This window comes from Aythya ferina, assembly GCF_964211825.1.
Source record: "Aythya ferina genome assembly, chromosome: 7".
Taxonomy (NCBI): Eukaryota; Metazoa; Chordata; class Aves; order Anseriformes; family Anatidae; genus Aythya; species Aythya ferina.
In genome coordinates, this window is record NC_140302.1 from 15,139,476 (window position 1) to 15,165,744 (window position 26,269).

The window sequence follows — 26,269 nt, forward strand, 5'->3', positions numbered from 1 at the left end:
AAAAAAAAAAAAAAAACTTCACATATTCTGTCTGATGTATCATCTTGGAAGTCTGGCTTAATTTCTTAAAAGAATCCCCACAAATCATGTCAAACATACTGTCATACATGTATTGTCTGTATTGACTCACCCAACACCAACACTTCAGATTCTGTGCTAAAGGAACACTGGTTGTCCTTAGATGGCAACCTGCTAAGCAGGTAGATTTCAACGCTCTGTTACACTACTACCTAGGAGATACAGCTGTTAACTCCATGTTGAATGCATATTTGCTATCATACACCACTGGTGTTCACACACTACAGGGTGTTAGGTAAAAAAATACACCACAGGGTCAAACTGTTTTGATACTACTTCATTTTTTGCTACATAGAGACTCTGCAGAACAGACTGATAGTCTGTACTTTTGAAAATCATCCCTGTTTCTTACACTCTGAAAATGATTGCAATCTGATACTACAGTATTGCATCAAATTTAATTCACTTCGTTCAATACCTTAAGCAAACAAAACTGACTACAGTGGTATTTTTTTTTATGAGCAGAAAGCAGGCAGCTTGAAGTTCCGTTTAACAACATCTTCCCTCTTAAACCATCCCTGCTCTTATGATATATAATATATATATATTCTGCTACTAGACATACACATGACTTCAGTGAGTGTAAGGACGAAAGGGAAATGAACAGTTCTGGGTAGCTCACATCCTAATGGTTCGGGCATAACAGCAAGTGTCTTTGAGAATTCATTGACTTAAACATGCCTCACACTCTCTCTATATATATACTGACCCACTAGTTTTCATCCAAGAGAACCACAAAATATTTTACAGTATACATATGAGGATACAAACAAGTATCGCCTCATTCTTCGCTGAAAAGTAGATTTCTATAAACTAGCGCCTGCAAACCCTTGGAGAGACACCCCTTTACTAGTAGAATAATTCTTTGGATTAAACAGTAATTCAGTGCAACACGCTGTAAAGGACATAACTAAAATATGATGCCCATTAACATTAGGATTGGAAAATGATGTTGCGCAGCTACAGAGACTGCAGGAGCACAGGCCACCACTGCTCTTCTCACCCACAGGGACCAGGGGTGGAAAAGTAGCAAAAGATTCTGACCTACACTGCCACTGCTCCAGAAACTTAACTGGCCTCAACTGTCCTAGCTCCACAAGAACAGAAGTTGAGGAAGGAAGCTCATACAAATGTGTTTTCTGCGGCACACAGAAAGCAAAATACTTAAGATATTGTAAAGCTTCAGCCTTTGAACTGGTAAAATATACAAATATATTTGCACAACTGGTACAAACGGGTTATTCATAGATGTATTTGCAGGTGAAACATGGTTATCATGACCTTTTAATGCTAAGGGCCTCATGAAAGGAACTTTACTTGCACAAAGTCTACTTCAGCTCATTCAATATACAAGCGCCATTTTGAATTTTAAACAAACAGATTTATTTTCCCACAAAATACAAGGTACGCTTGCTTCCAATCTCTACACCCCACATACACAAACTTGCCTCAGATACCCAAGAGCTCTCTTCAGCGGCTGCCAGATCGCCAGCCGTGCAATGCACAATAAGCCTTTTTAAACAAGTTTTCAAGAGTATTCTTTTCTCACTCGTCTGTTCTTTAATCTTTGAACAATGCTGATATAAAACAAGGCTTCAGTAGTCTGGACAAGTTGAGAATAACATTTCTTCATTTGTAGTCATTTGATTAAAAATAATTTTCCCTGAAAACAATAAGAGGTACGCAATCTGATACTCCTCTTTTGGCATCCATCTCAAATACCCTCAAAACGAGGATGAGCTTTCAAGTGCGTATCCAGAGATGCCACCAGTGAGAGAGGAGAGCAAACCTACTGTGCCCTTGGTGACTCCACTCATTGGTACCAGGCACATGAGTAATGGCAGGTTTCTCAGATTTTCTATGCCCATTGCAGGACATCCCATGGGATTAGAAGTAGTTGTAGATGTCTCCATTGCATAATTCTCCAGAGTGAATGCAGGCTGGTCATAATCAAGCACTGATATTACTGGTGCCCAGCTCAACATCCCACAGAAACGGGTTTCAGGAACTCTCTTACAAAACCCAGCAGGAGACCAGCTATGGGCAGCTCAGACACTCTTGCAGGCTTTTCAATGCACTGTGTACAATTCAGGAACAAACTACGTTTTTACAAAATGTTTAAAGTGTAAGTTAATCTCAGTATCGGTTGCAACTCTCTTCTGCTTTAGCTTTGGGGGCAATGACCGCTTAATCTCTGTCACTACGTTAGAGTGGCCCTGGGATCTTAGTAACCCGTAAGGCAGCACCTTTCTCGGATGGTGCCGCAGGAGCTGTGGGCACAGCACGCTGCCCCCCCCCGCGGGGAGCACACCTGGGGCACGTCCCCAGCCGGCCGCACCGCGCCATGTGCAGCCGGCGGGCGGGCCTCGACCCGCTCCCCGGGCGAGCCTAAGCCCCCAGCACGCTCACAGCGGCTCGGGCGGCCGGGCTGCCCCCCGGGAGCCCCTCACGCCTCTTCTCCTCCCACCGCGCCCCCTGGCAAGGCAGCCCCGGCCTGCCCGCAGCCCAGCCTGGCGGCCCCGCTGCCGCTGCCGCTGGCGGGGCGGGACGGGGCGGGGAGCAGCGCGGTGCCGCCGGCAGGTGGGGCCGGGCCGGGCCGGGCCGTGCCGTGCCGCGCCGCGCACACTTACTTGTGCTCCGCTCACCACGACCCCTGCCATGGCCGGGGAGAAGGGGGCGGGAGGGCGAGGGGGGAGCGGCCGCAGCGGGGCTTCCGCAGTCAGCGCGGCTCGGGGCCGGGCCGTGCGGGCTGTGCGGGCTGCGCGGGCTGCCGGCCGCAGTCAGCTGACGGCGGCGGAAGCGCGGCCGGGCCGCGGCAGGGGGCGGCGGCCGCGCAGGGGCTCCCGCCGCGCCCCCACCCCCGCCCCCGCCGCCATGGGCCGGGCCCCGGGGCTGAGCGAGGTGACCCCGGCGCTGGGCGCGGATTTATTTATTTTTCAGTGCGTGGGGAAAGCAGACCCTCGGAGCCACCAGGAATACCGATCACAGCGCTCCTTCCGGGGCATTTTAATTGCTAATTAAAGTAATGCCGTGATGGGAGGCTGCCGCTGATGAGGTAGAGTAGGGAAAGGGAAGGTTTTCCGTAAGAATTTTGCTTTTTGATGATACTCAGGTTTCTTCTGCTGGGATCCTAAGTGCTGTAAGTCATCTGCCTACCTCTTCGGCTGCCTAAGCACCTTTAAAAATCCCTCTTCTGCCCTCTCCGTTGCTAATCCAGCGTAACTCGCGGAAAGCAGAGGCATGCTGTGAGGGGAAACAAGTTGCAGGAGGAGATGTGTTCTGCACTGCAACCCACTTCCTACGGCTTATTCAGCATCGCAGCAGAAACTAACACAGTACTTGCTCGGCCTCGTACTATCGACAGAATAAATTCATGGTACAGCTGTGGCATTACACTTCTTCCAGGGCCATCCTTGCCTTTGACTGCTGGGCAGGAAACACGGGGCTAAGAGCCCGGGGGAAAATAAATAAATAAATAAATAAAAACCACCACTGTGCACCCCCTGATATTTTCATGTATTGCATGAATGTAGAAAGAGGCCAACATGCAAAAGATCAAAACACAATCGGTGAACAAATGACTCCCTTCCTTCGCATAGATCTAATTTTCCTTACATAGTAAAGACCAAGAAGAATCAAACCCTTCATCCGCAGCAAATAAGCAGATCCTACACTAATGAATAAAAGTTCTGTTTCTCTATGTAAGAGTTTTCCATCAAGGCGTACTTGCTAGTTCAGGTCATCACTCAGCATGCCTCAAACAATCAGGGCCTGTGTTTATTTATTAGATCATGTAGCAAAAAACATACGCCAAGAAAAACAAGTGCTATGTGAACTGTAAATTTAAACAAAGCAATACAGTCTACTCTTCTGTATCTACCTCTTTTTATCTCTCCTTTAGTTACAAGCATGCAATTCCCATCAGAACGAACAGATATAACTCAAGGCACAAAGTGGCCTCCTGATATAGTCAGCTGTGTTTGTCTTAATGGAGTAAAATCAGTTCAATACTATGCTCCTGTAAAATTGGAATAATTATATTGAAAACAATTTAGCACATCGTTATCCATATTATTAGTATTAATTTTAGTAGAGTGCTAGCTGTCACTTTAGAGAGATCTCTGAAGAAAGAAATCCTGCCTGAATAGTTTACCAAATAGCACAGACAAACAATAACGAGTCTGTTTTTTCCACCTCCTTACATTGCCAATTGCATTAACCTGCCATTGATCCTCCTACTTACTAGGCAAGACCTTGTCTAGAGGGAGAAGTTGCAGGTCCCGCTCCCCAAACTAGGTGACTGAAATTGACTTTATCATCTCTTCAATCAGTTTAGCTGAATTTCGTAAATTACAAAAACAATTTAAGGAGGTGGCAAACTGTTTTAAGTGCATCCGGCTTATAATCATTCTTTTAAAACCAGTTCAACATTTTCTTGTGTAGACATGGCCTAGATTATTATCTGTCATGGACAAAATAATAGATCCAAATCCTGTGGTGTGTAACAAACAGGGAGTGCTACCGACCACAATGACAAAATGGGCCTATTATACTGTAGAGGAAGTGAAAAATAAGATCTCTGTAGCAGAGGAATGGAGAGGAGACATGACTGTCTTGCTACGATGCTTCCTTAGACTTTGAAAACTTATATCTTGAAAGTGATAATTCTGCTGCTAACTTCCTATCTGATGACGGGCAACTTTCTCAAACTTTATTTTTTTGGAGTCTCTGTTTTATTCCATAGTTTCTATGCACCTATCACCTGCACGTAATTTTCAAAAGGAAGACTCACAGCTGCGACTGTCTACCACTGAAGGAGTATTTTGGAATATCTCTTCTGAAATTGCAGCTAAGTTAAAACATTGTCTTAGATTTCAAATATATGAGTCAATGTGCTCATTAGTTATTGCCTCGTGTTATTATGAAGCTAAAATACATTACACTGTTACATAAATACAGGCAGGCTTTTGTTAGCTGTTGAGCCTGTTGATCATCAGCGTCATTTTATAGCTCAGATTCCAGATCATTATGAAGCTTCCTCTGGTTTTAGAATGTTTTTTCTTTCACCTTACAATATATATTTATTCTTTTGAGCATCGCAAAATGCTACCTTCTCGAGTCCTGGCCCTGCACAACCTGAATCATCTGAATGTTTTCTTTAGCTTTGATAGAGCTGCCTACATGAGTAAAGCTTTAAAGGACTAAATTTGTACTTACAGAATATATTTTTATTGGTGGTTGCTTAGAAGCTGAAAGTTTTGTAAGGATTCTTTGTTCAGATTGAAATAATTTATGACAGTGGAGCTTAGTTGACCTTTGAAATGTCTTTTTTTACAGTTTGTGTATACACACAATATAAAAAAACACATTTTATTTAAATTATCAGTGTTTCACTGCACAGCTAGAAGCAGAAAATGGCAGTTCTGTACAAGCCATTCAAATATGATTTCCTTAAATGTTCGGCAATGCTTTGCCTAAAACTTCAGTAGTGTTTAACATGAGTTACAAACAGACAAAACCAACACAGACCTTTTCAAAAAATATATTTTTTTCTTGTGTAAAACTACATCCAATTAGTTACACCAATCTGCTTAGTATATATAATTTTACATACACATAAATATATATATATCATAAATTGAGCAGACCCATTCCTCGAATAAGAAGCAGAGGATGTTCAAAATAAAATAATACCCATAATCCAGGCCCTAAACAACTAGGAAGTAGTGTATTGGGAGCATGACAGATAGCATTCAGACCTATCCCTTTTTCTGTGTTCTGCACATGGTGACAGAACTCTATGCCATTTTAGCAGTCATGAACCTAAAATGTATACACAGCTACAATTTTGAAATCTCGTTGACCATTTGGTTCAAATAATTACCTAATACATACCAGAAAATTTAGCACAGCACCAAGCACCAAACAAATTATGTCATTTTATATGAAACCTATGTACAGAGGTATTTTCCTAATTTGAAGGTCTGTTGAAGGTATGATGTGTAAGAGGAAAAAGTAACAATCTTGAATGTTTTATTAGCTAAAATCCTTTACAATATGCTAACCAAAATGGTTTTCCATCTTATGGCACACTATGTATGTCTGCACGTGCATGTACAAAATCATCTTACATGCCAAAATACATCAAGCAACAACCTGTTGTCTTCCAAAACACCCTACAATTCCACCTGACAAAATGGTGTGCTGTGAACAAATTAAATTTTCTGACTGTTGTTGGTTTTTGTTTGCTTGTTTGTTTGTGTAATTTCAACTAAAAACAATATTCTCACAATGTTCTTCCAATTTGACCATCAGAAAATTTGGCTCAGTGTTTACCAGTACAACACATTTGTTGATGCTCATGATGAAAATGTTTTCTCAAAAAGTTTCCACAGCAATACAATGCATATTCCAAACTGAATCAATTTACATGAAAGAGACTGTAGTGCAGACATTTTTGTCAGTATTACCAAAGGAAGAAGAAGGTTTTATTCATGCATAGCTTTACTTACAATTGTTTTTAACCCCAAGTAGTTAAAGATGGTGTTTAATGTCCACACTAATAACTTCAAACGTCTCCCAGGAAAGAGCATTACTAGGACTCTCTGCTACGAAACAAACAAGAATAAAATAAGCATGATGCAATGAAGACAAAATGCAACAAAGTACATAGTTTAATCTCATTGACAAGGACAGAAAGAAATACAGTAATGATGACCTTACTTTTTATTCCTAGTCTGAACTGCTAGAAATTAAGCTTTTTTTTTCTCTCCTGTCTCCATACTATTTCTTACATTCTCACTTATAAAGACATGTAACAGCTAATAATAAGTTAAAATGATCTGAAAAGCAAGTTACGCATGTATGTTCAATACACTAGTACACATTTTCTTAACTATATTGTTGTGACAGTGTGATAAAGTGCTTTAAAAATTGAGGATAAGAACATCTGAATTCTTTTTTTTTTTTTTTCTTCTTCTTCTTTCTGCTGATGAATTAAAATTAGAGGTTTGGTTTGGTTTGGGTTGGTTTTCTCAGAAGTGCATATCCATAGCACGTCTGAAAGACTGCAGGACACTTTGTCCAGAAAAGCAGACAATGAAAAGTGGTAGAGCTGCAATATGTACTGCAATATGCAGTATAGGTACTACCATGTACCTATATAGCATTTTTGAATTTGGTTTGAATTTGATACTGTTAGTTAATGGCCTCAATTTACATTTTTCTGTTCTTCTGGAGAATCTTACAGCAGAAAGTAGGGTTAACTTTTTTTTTTTTTTTTTTTTTTTTAACTTTTCCTACCACAGAGAACCACATTGTCCAATTCAGAATGTTTCATATGAATATCTCTTGCATCTTTGATCAGTTCTTCCCCTAATTCCATTTAAATAAGGGGAAAGGTCATTTGGTAAGAATTACGGATTCTAAGGTAGGTCCAAACCTTTCTGTGGGTCAAGGAGCTGTTCCCTCCTATGCAGTAGCCCTGTGCAGTGCAGCAGACATACACTAAGTGACTTCTGCCCTTCTGCTCCATTTAGAGAAGGGCTAGCACTGCACTGAAACTGGTGACAAACTGCTGTTAAGTTCTAGAGGATTACATATTACATTTACAATTACTACACAGCAGCTAGATCTTATGGCAGAAAGTTTTCAGGGCTTTGAGAATGGCCCAGATCTTATTGTTACATACTTTTGCCACAATCTTCACACTCTACCCTAAATCAGAGTCTGACTCTTTGATTCCTCCTGTCTGCATGCAGAGCAGAATTTTGTCTACAAACACCTCCAGGATATATTTAATTATTATTTTCTTATTATATGGCAGCAGTGTGGTACGAACACAGTGAGGATACATGGTGATTGTGAATGAAGACAGCTCTGACAGAAGTTCACTCACTGTTTAATTGCAAAAGCACCTTGAAGTTCAGCATCTCCTGACATCTTTGGAAAGCTTCACGTTGTAACCCTGTTAGTATTCTTTTAATATAACTTTGCATATAGTCTTTATAAATTCAACAATTCAACATACTATAGGCTAAAGGTTTTCAAAAAAAACATAACAGCCTAAAAGGTTTGAAGACAGTAGGAAAAAAAAAAAAAAAAAAAGCCTTTCCTGACATTTTTATCCTGTAATCTGGCTTCCACAAAAGTTAATGACAGTTTTGTCCACCACAGCATGGCCCAAATACAATTAAAATCCCTTATATTATATAGTACACTATAGCTATTAGGCTAGAATTACATTTAATAAGAGATGTGTTCAACAGCTAAGACATAGTAACAATTAATTGCACAATTTACCTTCTCAAAGTGTTTGTTATGATACAGGGCCTTTTTCTTTTTTTAATATGCAAGACTCTGTTTCCTTTAGGCTATAGAATGAACAGAGCTAAGTAAATTTAACTCAACCAGGTAAAATACCACTAAGTTCTTTAATGCTATATATTACCAGAACACCGAGTATTTTTGAATGCATTTATTCTCAACCTACACCAGGAAATAGAGAAATCCTCTTCTTCCTAGGCTACAGCAAGGAAACTGAGGCAAAGAAAAGCTGATTTACTTGTATAAATACTTATGATACCTGTGGCCAGCTAGGACTGAACCTACATCTCCTCCCAAGACCCAGGTTGATACCATCGCTGTAGACAATACTCTGTCTTGGTTTGGCCTGTTCGATGTAAGTGAACAATGGCATTATATAATAAAAAATATTACTTCTGGTCAGGAAAAGAGGAGAGTGTAGAACCATCATTTCTTTGCTCCCAGTGGATAGTGCTTGCAGGCAAAAAAAACATTCAAGGTTGAAAGGCAGTTATTCTCTGTGTCCCACCTAGAGTACATAGCACACAGAAGAGAAATGCTGACACAGGACATCCACAAGATCTGTAGATTACTGAAGGATTTTTAAATGTTGCCAAAACTTAATATATAGCGTGAACCAAAGACAAGAAATTAGGTTTTTATGGTTATATGGTTACAATTCATGCAATCTAAATGTTTTCTTGTTTGTTTTTCCATAAAGCCAACAAAAAGAATGACGGGATTATCCTCCTGCCAAGTTTCAAAGGCCTATTGCTAGCCATGCAGGCACAGAACACTTAATAAAAGATCATAAGAATTTTTTTATTGGAAAGTATTCAGTAATGTTTGTTTGGAAGCTGTTGCTACTGAAACACTGGAAGTGTCTTGCATTATATATACTTCTCTTGTAATTATATGTTGCACACATACATAGAGTTTTTTTTATTGTTTTGTTTGTTTGTTTTTGTTTTTTTTTTCTTTTTTTGAAGCCCAAGATGACTGATTCCCAACAAACCTGAAGTGCCGTGCTTCCTTACAATCTGTTATGTATATGTGAATTTCAGTGGCTGGCTGCACTATCATGGGAAAGTAAATTGCAACAGTGAAGCAACCGTACATCTTTGTGCATCAATGCTTGTTTGGTCATAAGAATGCAACAATCAGAGCTGGGCAAAAAAAGAAAAAAAATAGGATTAAACCTATGATAAAATCTCATTTGAGGCCATCCAACACTGCAGTTCTAAATAACAGGTTTGAGCTTTTGAAAGTTCAGTGAGGTATTTTTTTGTTCCAGGTCTCCATCATAATATCTGGGGCAGAGACTGCCTCTCACGCAAAGATAAAACAAATTATTTCCAGAAATGCTTGAAGACAAAGATCAAATGACAAAGGAAGTGGCTGCAGAGGCCAGAGAAGCTTGTAGCTGGGATGATGTCTCTTGTTCTAGCTGTCCTAGTAGTTCACTGTAGAACTGAAATACCAGACCAGCCGGGCTGGGGTTTTTTGACTGGTCGCTTGCTTGCTTCAGAAGGAATTGTTTTCACCTGATGAATCTACAGAGACACAATCTGCAATGTACTTTGCCAACATCACTGTAGCGTAAGAGAGACCTATCTCTAAATGAGTATATACTATTGAAAATACCTGTTGGAAGGAGTTCTCTGCCTGCCTTTACCCTGATGAAAGGTTGTGTGGTCAGGAAGGAGCTTGAGCCAAGGTGTGGAAATACCTAACATTAGCAAACAGGTTCCTTTCTGGCTTTGCATCTATGTACATGGCCCCATTTTTTTAATCTTACATCTTTGAGCTGGTTATAGAGGCAGACAGCAAAACCACAGCTTTCCACACAGATAACATGTGACACTGCTGCTGAAAAGAGATCAGGAAGCAGGTATACAGCCCAACCGGAAGTCAACATATTACAGGCCAATATGGAATAATTTCTGTATCTGAAGGAACAAAAGTTTTAGCTCCCTATTGCTCAGTTCAAAAAATAGTGGCTATTTTTCTTTATACCTTTAGAGTACCAAAAATTCCCACAGAAACGTATGGAAGTTGCTAACAATCTGGATAGCTATGAAAGAACAGAGCTCAAACAAAACGCATCATCCTCTGCAGTTTGTTAAACAGCAACTTTTCCCATTACTCACTACTTTCATCCACCCATCCTTCTGGGCGAGGAGGGATAAATATAGTTCAACTAGCATTAATTCTGCATCATCTGGAGACATCGCTAGGAAGAGAACACACAAACACATGATGCAAGATGGAAGAGCTGAAAGCTGAACGTTACAGACATACAGTCTCTGCAAGCAATATATTGTCAATTAATACAGAGACATATAAACATAACAAGAAACAGGTTTTACACTCCTTGGAAATGAGAGAAAATGCAAGGGAAATCAAGATGGCTTAGTTTAATTGCCTCTTCCCAAATCTTCTTGCTGGTGACTTTAGTTTTACTCCTCTCTTCCTGACTTTGCATGCAAATACACTAATATAGAAATCCTTCAAATCCCATAACATATATAATCCCCTTTCCTAGGAAAGATGAAAGTGAAAAGGAAGAAAGAAGCTGAGCCAATGTAATACCTCATTCATTGAAGACTGAGTGGTACGCCATAAGCTTTACCTTAAGTCTTAGTCTCCAAGCTCTCAGTAACAAACAAATATTTAGATAAGCTTTCTCCGGTGAGAAACACAGAAGCAAGAGCAGAGTAAAAAATAAAGAGACTTCCAGTTTACACTGAAGAGAATATTAGAGACAGACCAATACTAAACTTAAGGAAATTCTTGTTTATATCTGGGAATTCCAACCTTGACTCTACATATAAAAATATCCAAAAATATGCTGATATTTGGCTGTAATACTGGGACCCATTCCCACAATCACAAGAGGACAGCACAGAGCTTCAGATTAATAACTATTGCTCTCAAGTAAAGATGGACTGTTAACAAAATAATATAAAGCTTTTCACACTTAGGTTTCTTGCTGGAATTGCAGTCAGATGAGCAAAGCTTAAGGTACTGTTAGCTGACAGTGTAAGATAACATAAAACTAATTGGGAATAAAGTATTTCAGTCCCAGTTGAGAGATGTCTTTATCATAAAATCAGCGTAGAAACAGATACCAGAGTTAGCATATTTGGGGAAAAAAAAAAAAAAAAAGGCATTGATTGGATGGACATAAAATGGACATAAAGGCTAAAGCCACTTAAAACTCTCCCAGGCTTTGTCTCCAGACCAAAACTGAAATAGCATTACAATGATGGTGTAAGGTCTACAATTTCAAAGTTGACAATGTAGAATATTTCAAAACCATCAGCTTCCTAACACAAAAAAAACACCACAGGGTTCTGGTTTCAGTTTTCTCTGTAAGGGTTATGGCTGTAGATCTGGGTGACATAATAGCTCACATGATTATGTAGCATGTTAAACTACTGTGCTATACTTGGCTCACTTACTGAAGATTCTGTACCCTGTTAGAACAATGCTGGGTGAATTCTGTAATTAAAAGTGAAAATTAAGCAAGATATAGTCACATACGACACTGTGTTTTTAGCATTCAGTCACAGCAACACTACCAAAAAAAATTATATCAAGCCAAAGAAAAAAGTTCGGGAAGTTTAAATATTATTATTCATACAGCTTTTGAAAATTATTTGTTTTCCTCTCTGTCTCTGAGGAAAAAAATATATATTTTTGGTGGAGTAACTCAATTTATGTGACAGAAGCCAGCAAAAAGGAAGCTGTCATGACAAATATCATCATGGATCTGGACTACAGGACAGAAGAATAAAACACAGCTTGCAAAAAAAAATGAGCTCTTAGAGAACTGGCACTAACTAACAAAAAATACTTTATTCTCAGCTCAAAACTCTTGAGAAATATGCACAGCTAATTCTCATGATGAAGGGACAGAAATATCCAGATTAGCCAGCCAAGTTTCTAACATTTTTTCCCAGTTTGTCAGCTGTCTTAGAATTCCCTACCAAAACAAGAAAAAGAAAGAAACAGACATTAAGCAGTGAGTTTGTAAGAAGGATCTATTTGTAAATAGCTTTCAAAGTGCTAACTGGTAAGTAAAGAATCTACAAAATTTTACAGGCTTGAAATCCATGTGTTGAAGATGAAGTTAAGCAGTAGCAGTCATGGACAGCTATAATCCGTGTCTGTTGGCTTGTTTAACCCTATGTCAATTCATTAGCCACCTATTAAAATATTTATTGATAATTTATTAACCTTTTCAGGAATTAAAACCTTATTGTCTTCACTCGGGAACATGCCCTCTGATTCAAATGCTGCTGGCGGTACACGGCTGGTAAAGGTTTCACCCAGCCTTCTGGCTCTCTGGCACCCCAGATGTGCCATTGAAGCTGCATAAACTCAAAATGCAGTTTCATACACATGTATGAAGCAGGTAAAGCAGCCTGGACACACCAAGTGAAGCCTATTGTGGAAAATCCTGACTACCTGGGACCTAACCCAGATAACCTGGGTCCTTTCTTCCTTTCTCCTCAATCTTATACTTAAAACAAATCTGACTTAAAATTGGGTTGAAAAAAACATTAAACTCTTCATAAAGTGAATAAAAAAAATCCCTCTGGTGAAACAACCTCACAGATGCAGCAGCATGGTGTTATTCCATATGTTAAATTGTATTAAAAGAGAACAAGAAATTAAATTCAATCCTTCCCCACCATTAATTTTTCATTATGAAAAAATGCATATGTTAATGAAGCTGGAGAACTGTCTATACTGTCAAAGACAGAAAAAAAGATCCAATTAGGAGATAACCACAGGTCTGGAAATCTTTTCTTACCTGAAAACTTTGAGAATATCTGTTGTATAGTACTAATTATAAATAGTTCTGTCTAAGCAGAAAAGCAAAGACTAAAATGTTCATCAAAAGTAAATACGTAAATGAGCAAAAAGAAGACATTGACAAGTCCACTGAAAGATTTTGGAGATTCTATTTTAAACTTAATGGGTGCTTACATGAATATATGTATTGGCATCATACTGGCTCATAAAATCATGTATAGAAAATAACATTTCCAAAGTTTTATCTAGAGGGAGATTTTATTAGTGTTCGTCTTTTTTTCTAGTGAACAGACAAGCATGTTAATTTCCTTCTACTTTTCTGTCTGTTTCAAATTGCATTCACTGTTCAGTATTATAATTTGTCTTTCAATGGAGAGATAAGTAAATGTGTTTGTAAAAAAAATGTTCATAATGATTGATTCTTAGTGTTATTTATACTGGTTATTTTAAAATATAAAGAAAGCCATACCTAACATTTCTAAAGTGTCATTCACCTTCAAATTTAATGACATTTTACATCTATTAATCAATTAAGCCTTACTCTACCTATCTCAGTTAGGCATTAATATCCCAATTTTACAGTTAGTTACACTGAGGATAGCTTGAAAGGTTAGCTGTCTTGCTAATACTGCTCAGGAAGGGGGATAAAACCCAAGAATCGCAATTGCTTCTCTATCGGTAATAAAAAATTAAAAGCCTTTTCCCTCTTGCAGGATGGAAGATCTCAGAAGAGTAAAGGCAAAAATAATGGACAAAAGTTTGGGACTTTATAGAATTTTTACCTTTTCTTGTTAAACAAACTATTGTGTTACAAACCTGCTTAAGAAAGGTAAATAAATACATGTGATCAAGAGATTTCACAAGCGGTGGTCATGGAGACCAACGAAAACTCAGGAGCATATAAGCATACTCCATAATAGTCTTGCTTCACCCCACCTCCCAAGACACAGTAAGCATCTGGAACAGAAGAGACCTCAGCTTTGGAGAGCTTTTCTTAACTGGCTACATCAGAACAGGCTGAGCCTCCTTTATCCTCATTTGTGCATTAAAAATGAAGGTACCCAATTGACCTAACTGTATAGTATCACATTAATTCTATCAAACTTGTCAGTGTAATGCCACTAGAAAATAATTTAATTTCAATTCTCTATTCTGTTTTTAGTATGCAGATTAGAGAAAGGTCACCCTATTTATCCTGTTTCTGAATTACTGTTGACTGTCACTGATTACAATGGTAAACCAGTATGTTTCCAGGTGCATATCCTAAATGTAACCTGTACCAGTAACCATAACTGGGTATTTTTTCTATATGTTTTCAAAATTAACTACTTGAATTCAAAATTGGCTGGTTTAAACGTGTACTTTATTACCTTAAATTATAATCCCTATTGCTTTTAGGCCTCTAATCTGATACAGAAACAACATTTCTTATTTTATATCAGACTGAGCATGCTCTGTGTCTGTGAAGGAAAAACATGCTACTTTGCTATCTGGTGCTATCTTGGTTTTATACTAACACTCCTCTCAGAGGGCTCAGTGACAAATTACGGTCCCTTGGCATTCACTCTCTTGCAGACTTTGCACCACATGAGACAGGGATCACACAGAGGTGATATTGTTTGATCTTGATGTTCTATCATCATCAAGACTGTCACCACATCTATGCACTAAACAGAGAGAATCAAGATTGCAGAGGCAACCTCCATTCTGGCACTTCCTCATTTTTCCGTGCCTGACTTAGCATGCTTAATGTTCTTTTCATTTACAGTCACTATAATTGTCATTGAGGGTCTGAGCCAGATACTCGAGTACATCTATAATGTCCATCTATCAGGGAGAAAATCCTAGCTCCAAGTCCTGTTTATGCAGATGGGCTGATCTCCAAACTGGCTCCAGAACTGCCCCTTCCCACCTCCAGCCACAGGCCACTCTAGCACTCTGCATATACTGTAATCACCTGATCAATGCTTCGTGTCTGACATGACTTCTCAGGTACACTCTGTAAAAGCAGTCTGCACCCAATGTATCAATTAATTAATTAGTGGCAGCTCCCAATGTTCCAGAAATCTGTTAGAGGACACCTAGAGGATAGCCGTAACATGGTGGTGCCTGGCAGCCTCAGCTTTTTCACCATGGAATATTAGTCAGAGGAAGTCTGTAGCATCAGTTCTCTGCCCCAGCATAGCCTGAACTTAAAGTCATGTCATTACCCACAGGCTCTTTTATTTGCATGAATACAAGAGATATCTATCTATAATCTTCCTGGCTTACACTGATCACTACAGGAGTAGTGAACGCCATGTCCAATTTTATTGAGAAGCTTTGTACAGGGACAGATGAGTACCTTCTCTTCCCAAGCAAATTCCAAGCAAGGAATTATAATACTAGCGTATCCAAAAAGTTAGACATGAATGTGCATTACATCCAGAAACTACACACCAGAAACTATCAGTGACCTTCCCAATCCTGTGAATGGGCCATCCATGTTACTGAAGGGACTGCAGGAATGTGCTGGGTCTTGTGCTTTCAAAGTTAGGGTGGCAGAATCAGGAAAGAAACACAATCTTCTGCATTAGTGAGCTGTATATGACTGAAACACAAAGTTGAGGAAAAGGCATGAGAGGGATGCCAGAGGGAGGGAAGAATTCTGTGTGTCCCCATGTAAGCTTAATCTGAATTCTGGCCACCTGTAGTTGTTATGTCCAGGAATAAATACAAGGAATAGATAGGACTTATCCTCCCCGCCCTTGTGGAACCACTTTGAAAATGGTGCTAGGAAATTTGATACAGGTGAGGAATCTGCTAGTGGGAACACAAATGTGAACGGCCACATGCAGATGTTTTTCAGAGTGAGTCTGGGTTGTGAGCACACTGTGAACTAGTGATGGCACGTGTACAATACCGCTTGCTGAGCGTGCATGCCCTGCTCTTGGCCACTAATGAGCTAAGCTGTCACTACTGGTGTATAGGCATATACTGCAGTCAATACTACGCAAGTAATTGTGGTGGTTTTACTCAGGTGGGCAGCCGAGCTCCACCACAACCGCTCTCTCACTCCCCCTCTCCTCAAAGAGGAAAGGGGAGAAAATACAGCACAGAGAACTCGAGGTTTGAGATAAGGAAGGTTTAATTAAAGGGAAAGGGAATGGGAGGAAAAAACAGAGACAAAAGAAGCAATCAGTCTGCGCGGAAGCACAGAGAGAGAAAAAAACTTTTCTCTACTTCCCATCAGCGAGCGGTGTTCGGCCACGTCCTGGGAAGCAGGGCCTCAAACGCGTAGTGGTTGTTCAGGAGGAACAGCCCCCTCCCCCACGAGAGCCCCCTCTTTTATTGCTGAGTGTGACATCAGGTGTTATGGAATATCCCTTTGGTTGGTTTAGGTCAGCTGCCCCAGCGATGTCCCCTCCCCATCACTTGCCCACCCCCATCCGCTGGCTCTTGGGGGCTTGGAAGGAGTCCTGATGCTGTGCCAGCACTACGCAGCAATAGACACAACACTGGAGTGAGATCAGCGCTGTTCCAGCTACGAGTGCAGAGTACAGCACTGTGCGGGCTGCTGCAGGGAAAAGGTGACTCCAGCTCAGACAGACCCAACACAGTAATGAGCAAAGTCTGCAAAAGCATCGGTTAAAGAGGTCTTTGTTTTCCTCATCACTGTGGTTGATATGGAATGAAGGGATTCTTGAAGCCCTTTCTGGCCTTTGAAGACAAAGTTTCTGTGATGGGCACCTCCTGCTTGGCTGTCCACTGCCATTCAGCATAGATTCCCTACAAGCTTCTCATGTTATCCTTCCTTCCCTAACTTTGAGCAGGTATAATAAAATCAGGGCACTTACCCAAGCTGGTCTCTTGTCTCATCCTGGAATTTCCATCCCATGAATAACATGGAAACACAAGACAGGCAGAAAATGGCACCTCCTCCTTTTCTCCCAAGAGGACTTTGGAGGCTCAGTTTCTACACTCACCCAACCTGACACAGAGGCCCAAAAGCGAAAAGCTGAGCAATCCAGACAGCCCTGCAATGGCCTTCAGGTCAGAAACCCACTGCAGCTCAGTGTAGTGTAGATACCCATGCAGAGCTGCCCAAGTGGTCTGAAGATGTTCCTAGATTTTAAGTAGTTGGTTTTCAGGGTTTCTCCTTTGAGTTGCTTGTTCCTGTGCCCAGAACCAGCTTTGTTAAGGTGCCATCATGTCACCTCTTCTTGTATGCTACTTAGAAACTCTTCCTCAGCATAGGGCTGGGCTACCTCCAGCAGGCCTGATCTCCTCAGCTCCCATTTCTTACCTGTTTGCCCTTACAACCTGATAGTTTTGCTATATTTGCTGGTTCAAAATAAGTCAAAGTGCTAAAAAAGTAAAGGCTACTAACTCACTTATTAAAGATCCTCACCACCTCCTTGGCACGTCACAAATCACACGAAGGTGTGAGGGGGAAAGCTTCTTTACTTTGTAACCAAGAAAAATTGTCATCTGTTTTATGGTTTGATTTGAAGCAAGCAAAAGAGTTAAACTGTTTTTATACACATTTCTATAATGCAAGAGACTTCCAGTGTTTCAGGTAGCATAAAAGCACTCAAGTTAGTTCACCAATTTGCATAAGTAAAGTAGTTTAAATTATGTTAAAAAGGTATTATGACCAAAATGTTATTATTAGAAACCAACACCTTGAAAACACTAACTACTGAAAAATGTTTTTGTCTGGTTTTATAAATTATCCAAACGTTGTTCCTCATCCATTACTGACAATAACACCTGAGCGATATGCATTATGCATTAAATATTTTTATAATCATTCAGAACTATTTGTATTAAACAGTGATAGCAGATATTCACTTAAGTTTTAGAAAATGTTAAAGTGGATAGTATGTAGCATGTACCAGAATATCAGAGATTAGATTATGGTAGATATTTTCAGGCAATTTTATTTATACGGAGTGCAATGCTGGAAGACTAACCATTTTTAATCCAAAAAGCTCAGATTGTGATTTGACCCAAACTGATAAAAGTTGAGATGTTCATATCTGAACTTGTCACTTAAAGGTGAACTAAAAATCTTCAGCGCTAAAGGACAAAGAATCAAAACAAGCAAAAAAAGTATATGAGCAGGCACAAAAATTTCATGTAACTTTACTTCCAGAAAATGAAACACGGAGCCTGTAGCCACTGTCTTATTTAGATGGAAGTCAAAGTCTGTATCAACAACGTGACCACACACTGGCTGTTAGGTCATCGGTGAGAAGAATTAGTGGGCATCTCTGTTGCAGAAATCCAGTCACGCAACTGGTATTTTTGCAGAATCAACAGAGAGGATATGAATGAACTGTTCTCTAATTATTCTGGCAAGGCAGAGGAGGACATTCTGCACTTCATCCTCTGGTGTCATCAATTTGACGTCTTTATAACTGTTAAATTAATTTTCTATACTTCGGGAGTCTGTTTCAGTTTTTAATCTTACAAAGATGAAATTCACCCTGCCTTACAATGTCTGAGAAAGGCCCCCAGCGCAACAAATCCATACTCATATTTTAGTACCCATGACGAGGACTGGTAAGTGGATGAATCTGTGGAGGCTGCAGGGTTTTTTTTGTTTGTTTCTGTTTTCCTGAGACACCTCATAATATTCCATGGGAAAGGCATACCTTGGCCTTCTGGGAAGACATAAGAGTATTACTGATAAACATTTGATCTATCTAGAGACATGCAGCCAAGACTGTGTAAAAGATACCAAGCCATTTTCAGACAAACACCACTCCAAGAGGTAATACTTTTATATATATATATATACACTATAAACATAAATATACCCAACCCAGGGTAGAGTATCTTGGCATCCCATGATTATTTACTGTTTGCAGTAAAAATGTTATTGCTTTCATTACTCCAGCATAAACATATAAATAGAACCACAATACTGCTATAGAAAAGGAACATATTTCCTTTCAACCTTCTCCTTGGTTACACCGGGTTGCTCACCTAGAACCCACCTGAACTAATCCTGTCCTTTATTAGTGCAAGTAGCAGGGATTTTCACTCCGAGTCACAAAAATTTCAAACATTGGTCCAAAAAATCACAGTCAACTTATCTCCATACCCACAACTGAGCCCCATGCCAACCTTCTTTCTTTGTCCTTGTTGCACAGGCAAGTTTAAGAGGCACCTTTAAAGAAGTAGGCAGTTCTTGCCAAGAATAGCTTCTACCTCCCCTGTAAAGCGCCTGCTGCAGAACACGCAGCAGTTTATGTGAATGCTGTAGTTATAAATATATAGTCTTTTAAAAAAATCCTGTCTACTCTTCATAGTTTTCACAGCAAAGAAGGAAAAATGTCATCAGATTCTTATTCCCCCCCTACCCAGTTTATTAATATGGTTTATTATTATTATTAACAATAACAGATATGAATGGATACCAACAGACCAAACTGAAGCATCTCTATGGTATTTTAAATTGGGTTGTAATGTTTACTGTGCTCTTTAGATATTATAATTTGGGCTCGACTATTCTTCTTTCTTATCAACATATTAAAAACCTATCATACCTATAAAAGCATCCTACTTAAATTTGCTTTTCCCACTGAGATCATGATAAAAACGTGGAAGTGAAACAATGGGTGATTACTGAACTAAAACAGCTGCTTACCACAGTCCAATTCTATTCATGTATAAGTAAATGAGAAAATTTTGCCTTTTAGTCCAAGGAGAGAAGAAGCAAGCCATAACTGAAGTAGCCACAACGCTATTATATTATCTCTGTCTTAGAGCTATTCAACCGAAGAATACTTTAATACAGAGTTAATAAATTACATTTCAAAAAGGGTGTTTTGTTAATTGATTTTACCTTTGTATATTAATAACATTCAAACAAGACAACCAAAGCTACATAATGATACCATTTGTACCTCTGTCATAGTAGCATGAAGTCTATTCATGATTTCAAGGTCACAGTTAAAATAATAATAAAACCATATTGCATAAATCTAAAAACAACAACAACAACAACAAAAAACCTGCAAGACCACTAACTTCAAATATTATAGAAATGTGTGGCAGCTACTAATTCAAAGGACCAAATAAATCTCATAATTACACACACATACTATTATACATCATTTCATGAGTTGGAAAAATCAGTGGAGGAAAGAGAAACCTCGAAGCATGTTTGCTTCTGGTCCCTGAGTAATGCAAAACATAAAACTTGGGGCAGCACTGGCATATGAAATAACACTGTTTATTATGACAAGAGAGCACAGCATCCAAAACAGGAACAAGATGATTCTTGATTCAACTTCACTATTATGCAGAAAGACACAGTGCATTGTGTTACTGCACTGCTTTAGGGAATATGAGATTAAGTTCTTGACTCTGTTATGACATGGTAACGCATTAAAGCATTTACTATTTTATCCTCATTAAAACTCTTTGTAATTGATAACTAAATAGCAGGACCCCATTTTACAGATACAAAGCTACACGATAAAGTTGCATGCTGTTAATGGTAAACCTGGAACTGGAACTTAAGAGCTGCTAACTCTGTCTAGCCTCTGTTCTTCTGTGGCCACAATTTAATAAGTTTACTTGAACAGACCACTTATTTACTGTAAGGACTTGTGACCTTGGCCAAGCTCCTGTTGCCTTTAATCTCTGCTCCTGACACTAAAGGTAGTACATTTATCAGAGTTGGGAGTACCTGAATGAAGCTGGTCTGGAAAAAAACTCTTCGCACTCTCATACCGCAGCCTTACTTTGTCATCCATTGAGCATATGAACTTCCTGTGAATGAAAAAGAAACGGAAAAAAATAAATATGTTTCATATGGGAAAGAAATGGTTTAACAGGTAACTCTCTGGTCTGCTAAAGACAAAACAAAAATTAAAATTAGATGAAGAAGGGTGCGGGCTTATTTCATTTTTACTCTTAGTCTCCTTAAACTCTTTAACTTTTGAGAGAACGGGCAGCCTTCGCAAGAAGACTGGCTTTTGTTCCCTTAAAAATGTATCTTCACTGACACAGATGATTCCCACAGGGAAACTTTTACAATGCACAATTTTCTTTCTTAGTTTTTGCTGTTTTCTATACAACTCGTGTTCCAAAAACTTGCCAGAGAAAACAACAAACATGCAAAAAACACATAAGAAAACACATTGAAGCTTGAAGAACAAGTTCTCACTGTTCAACCCCTCCTCAGGTAGTGAAAGTACTGGCCAAGAACAAATACTGCTACAGACCTTCCACTACTGCCTTTTTTTTTTTTTTTTTTTAAACAGGAAATTTGTAAGCAGATTTTCTATCATCACCCCATTAGAAACTCCTTTTCTTTTGACACGTTGTACGTTTTTAAACTTACCATGTGATTTTTTTTTCCTCTCACCTTAGTGGTGGCAGCTAACTCATTTTGTCTTACTAGACCACAGGCAGAAGTGGCTCTAAGTTTGGTTTTACGCGAACTCTGTATTTCCTAATATTTGGCATGTTTTCTCCCTCTTCTTTTCTTTCTCTACCACCAGGTAAGCCACATAGCACAACAGTGAGCAAAGAGGTGAGATTCCGGTTGGAATGATGTAATGCTGAAAATTAAATTTACACACAACTGTTCAGAGTCTGGGTCATAGCTGGGTCACCTCTCTGAGTGGGAGGCAATCCAGCAAGGAGCACTGGATAATGATTTCTCTATGCTGAGGCCCCTTTCGTGAAATACAGCACAAAGCCCTACCTTGATATCTGAATCTAATCTGATTCAATGCGTGTAACAATTGGGACCAGTGAGGGGTTATATTATTTTGTTATATGCTGTGCTATGTCTCCTTTTCCTTTGAACCTACTAGCACCCAGAAATAAGCTTTCCCATGTCTGAACTCTTACCCAGAGATAGCAGTTTAGATAAGGGCTGGTTGGCTGAGGCTTTTTACAGAACATAGCACACTGCTCAAAGGTAAGGGGAAAAAAAATGCTTCTTGTTTCTTGAACAAAGAGGGGGTTGTCTTGGTTGCTCCTGGACTGTCTCCTCTAGCCAAGGCTATTCTTCCCTAGCCATATTTGTCCAAAGTGCTTATTTCCTTCCGGGTACAGCTATCACACTCCTTCACAACCTCGAAACGAGCTTTGCGTGACGGCTGCCAAGTGGGCTCCTCCTGGAGATATTTGGAAGCATCTGCACCGGGCCTTCAGAGGAGGCACAGACTCATCTAAGTGATTCAAGCGGGTGGGATGGGCTTTGCAAAACACCTGTGAGACTGAAAAGCAAAACAATCACTTCGAAAGGTAAAACAACCCTTAACGTCTCCTTCTGCAGTGCCAGCCCTTGATCTCTTGCATATTGCCTTGCCAATGAACTTGCACTCTACCTGCAAGATTTCCCGCTGCCACATGACAATTCCGCACTCAGGCACAGGCTGACAACCGCGGCACCAGGAGAGCGGCTGTCAGGGCCATTTTGCATGAAGCACACGCAGCTCCTACCCAGCGAAGCCCTAATGTGTTGATTTACAGAGTCCTCTTGGCTGACATGGGAAAATGAGTCTGGTCATGGTTGATTTAACATTTTATGGGCAAAGAGTCAGCCTGCTATAGTAAGTTTGGACTACTGCGCACATTTTACACATTCACACGCGAGTCCACAGCAGAAAAGACTCAAGACGCTAAGCGATTCCGATGCCCGCTTCGCTCGAGCCCTGCCGAAAATACCCAAAGTTGCGATAAAGTGCAAACGAAGGCGCAGGGCAGGGGCCGGAGGAGCCCGAGCAGAGCCCGGAGCGGCTGCGGGGCGCAGCGCCCGGGGCTCCCCGCTCCGCGCTGCGGGTCCCGGTGCGGGTCCCGGCCGGGGGGCGGGCTGCGGGCGGGGCGCGGCGCTGCGGCTCCGCCCGCCCCGGCGGAAGTGGCGGCGGCCCCGGGGCTGCCCGGCGGCACCGGCCCCGGCCCCGGCCCCGGCAGCGGCTCGGCATCGCTCCCGAAGGGAAGCAAAAGAAGCGCGGGGCGGCCGCCGGCTTCTCCGCTCGCCGCGGCCGGCGGGCAGGGAGGCGGCGGGGGGCGCGGCTGCTCGGCCCCGGGGCACCGGAGCCCTGCACCGGCCCCGGGAGAGCTGCGGGGAGCCGGGGCTCCACCGGTCGGAGCCGGGACCGGGTCTCGGAGCGGGGTGTTGGGAGGAGGAGGAGGAGGAGGAGGAGGAGGAGGAGGAGGAGCGCTCCTTCATCGGCCTCATGGGAATTGCCGGCGGGCTCCCGTTTGGTCGGTTTCACCTCCTCGAAACCGAGCGGCCGTACGCGGCGCTGACAAAATCAGTAAAACTTCACCTTCGACTTCATTGATCTGAGCAGACAGGCAGAGATTTCTACGGTGTTCAATTTAGGGAATTAAAAAAAATCACTCCGCTAACAGCATTTGGTACGTTTCTAACCCATATGTCACCTCGGTGCTTTAAATAATTATATTTGCATGCAGGGAGTGATTCATAAATATGTCAGGATTGTGAAATATAGGCAGGCATTTCAAACTTTCTATTTAAAAAACATGAATTATGGCCGCGAAAAATGTGTTCCCATTTAAGGGTGATACGAAGTATTTGGTGTCTAGTACGGAGGCCCATCCATCATATAGACAATAAAGAGAGTTTTTGCCTGACGTTGGAAATTTATGGTTGCCCTTCTCTGCCCTAATAACTCAAGCATTGTGTCAGCCTGTGACAGCCTTTGCAGAAAAACAGCAACCCTGTTATCAATCAAAAAGCCCTTTTACATTTTTAGCAAAACTCTGATCATCCAGACACCCTTTTAATGTATATATTACATCATTATAGATCATTCTGCACTTTTACTGCAACTCAACAAAATGATCCATCACTTCAGGACAGTCCTGATGAACGCTGATGTAAATTATTTGCACGTCGCTAGTACAGTACAAAATGAAAAATGTACTTTAGGTGGAATTAATTTTAGGGTGTAAAAAGCTGAAGATGAAAGCGGCTGGGATTAGAAGACACCTAAATGCATCATTAGGGATGACTGAAAACAAGCTAATAGTTATTAAAATTAAGATTATTTTAACCTTTTCGGATCGTGGACCTAGGCTGTTTCGAGGAGATAGAGAAGATGCAGAGCTCGCTTCTTCGTGCCCCTACCCTCGCCCCGACGTGGCTATCTTGTAACTACTTCGAGGATTATTTGGGTGCCTAGATGAGGTTAATTATTGGGGTTCCCGTGGCTTTTCCAGCCCTAGCCTTAAAACTTTTCCGCCTCTATAACAAGACGTTGTTCCTAACGCTGTTGGGGACGCATCCGGCTGATCAGTTCAGTTTCCATAACAAAGTTGTCAATAAACACTACGTGCCTTTTGGATCCAAGTGAAGAAGCTAAAGATCGCCTCCACTTGTGTGCCATGGTTAATTTCTGAAGGATTGCTGTAACCAAATATGTACGGAGTTAGATGAATTCTCTCACGTAGCCTCCAGGCTTTCGCAGAAGATAAACACAAAGATGCCTTTATGATTGCTGAGCCTCAATGATCAGACCAAGGTGTTGCAGAAGCTAGAAGACTCTTTTTCACTCTTAAAATGCAGGCAGCAAACACTAGGTCGAGTACACGTGCACGAATTAGGAAACGTGTTCGCTTGCTTTCGGCTGGTGGTTTTAATCGCGGTACACTCACTAACGTGAAAGGCAACTAAAAATCTCTGCGCTTCGCAGGAAGCAGCCAGCCTTTGCCGTGCCACCAGACTCGTTTGGCTTGCTCTCGCCCTCTCCGTCGAGAAAGTTACCTTAAGGCTTATTTAAAATAAAAGCTGATTGCATGAAAACCACCTTAAACATGAAAGGGGACACTTTGGGAAAATAGCTGTTGGTAAAAGGGTTTCAACACGGGTGCAAAAATCTTGACACTCATACATGAAACTCGCAACGTCAATAAAGGAATCTATCAAATTGCTTACAAGAGAAGGGCGGTTTTTGTTAGGTGTATTAATCGCTTCCTTCCCCCTCAGCGGAACAAAAGGAGGATAACTAGACAAACTCATTCGAAAACAGTTTAGGAGGAAGTATATTTCCGAAAGCAGTAAGCAAACAAACAAACAAAGTAATTTGCTGCTCGTTTAGGAAAAATATCACAGCCAAATAAAACTCGTGTTCATTTAAACGTGACTATTATTTTGAAGATGGTTCTAAAATTATCTCTGCTTATAAGACGATTACCTACGTGTCATGCAGAGCAAAATATATATCTCATATATATTAGGAAAGTAATTACAATCGTAAGGGTAAATATTTTCAAGTACTGTGCAAACAGAGGAGAGGTTTGGAAATCTTGCTTTCTGTTGGCAAGCATTCAAACTATTTGCTTTAATAACATTCGGGAAGAAATGCCCCACACCTCTACCGGATACCTGGGCAGATGTATCAGCTATTATCTGGGCACATGCAGACTCACATGCAAGAAGGAAAAAAAAAAAAAAAGAGAGAGAGAGAAAGAAATAGGGAAAAAAAAAACAAAAACAAAAAAAAACACCCCTCCAAAATGTGCGAATTCGTGGTGTGGTATTTCTCATAAAGAAGCATATTTCTTATCCGAAGTATTATCATTTTGGGAGGTTAAAAAAAAAAAAAAAAAAAAAAAAAAAAAAAAAGGAGATGCATCGTTTACAAAAATCGATTGCAATGCATCATACCTTCATAAAAGCCTTGGGGTAGACGGTGAAAGGCAAGCACTACCAAAGCAAATAAAATTGACGCGCAGGACAGACAGGTAGCTGAAATGCGGTATGCACAGAAATACAGCACAGGCACAACTCAGCAACTGTGTTTCTGTTAATTAAAAGCTTAACCTTGTTCTAAAGCGATAGAAGAGAGAGGGGGTGGAAAGGGGAAAAAAAAAATCGAAAGGGCCTGTAGGGCTGTTGCTGTTCAGTTTAAAAGACTAAACGCCCTTTACCAACATGATGTACAGAACCTGACACTAAAATGGCAAGAGAGCGAGCTCGCAGAGCAGGCATGCTGGTGCCGAGGTTTCTGCAGTTCCCTCTCCCGAGGGAAAAACAGGCAGTCCGGGTTTTTTGGCTGATCCCGACCAGGCTTTGCAACTCGCC

The 26,269-nt window shown here is 40.6% G+C and overlaps 1 protein-coding gene across 22 annotated transcripts in view; it reads right to left on the reverse strand.

Annotated features, from left to right (window-relative positions):
• Positions 1-26,269, reverse strand: part of LOC311439619 (leucine-rich melanocyte differentiation-associated protein-like) — a 400,118-nt gene that overhangs the window by 370,732 nt on the left and 3,117 nt on the right. For 8 of the 22 annotated variants that reach the window (XR_014694852.1, XR_014694853.1, XM_084525512.1 and 5 more), the window contains 2 exons: positions 20,891-20,973; positions 6,591-6,686 (listed from right to left, as the gene is read on the reverse strand). Coding sequence is in view for 18 of the 22 variants with exons in the window: in XM_084525512.1 (XP_084381638.1) it covers positions 6,591-6,686; positions 20,891-20,932 (138 nt within the window). In the remaining 4 variants the exon portion in view is untranslated. The other 14 variants (XR_014694850.1, XR_014694851.1, XM_084525524.1 and 11 more) reach the window with 13 other exon arrangements.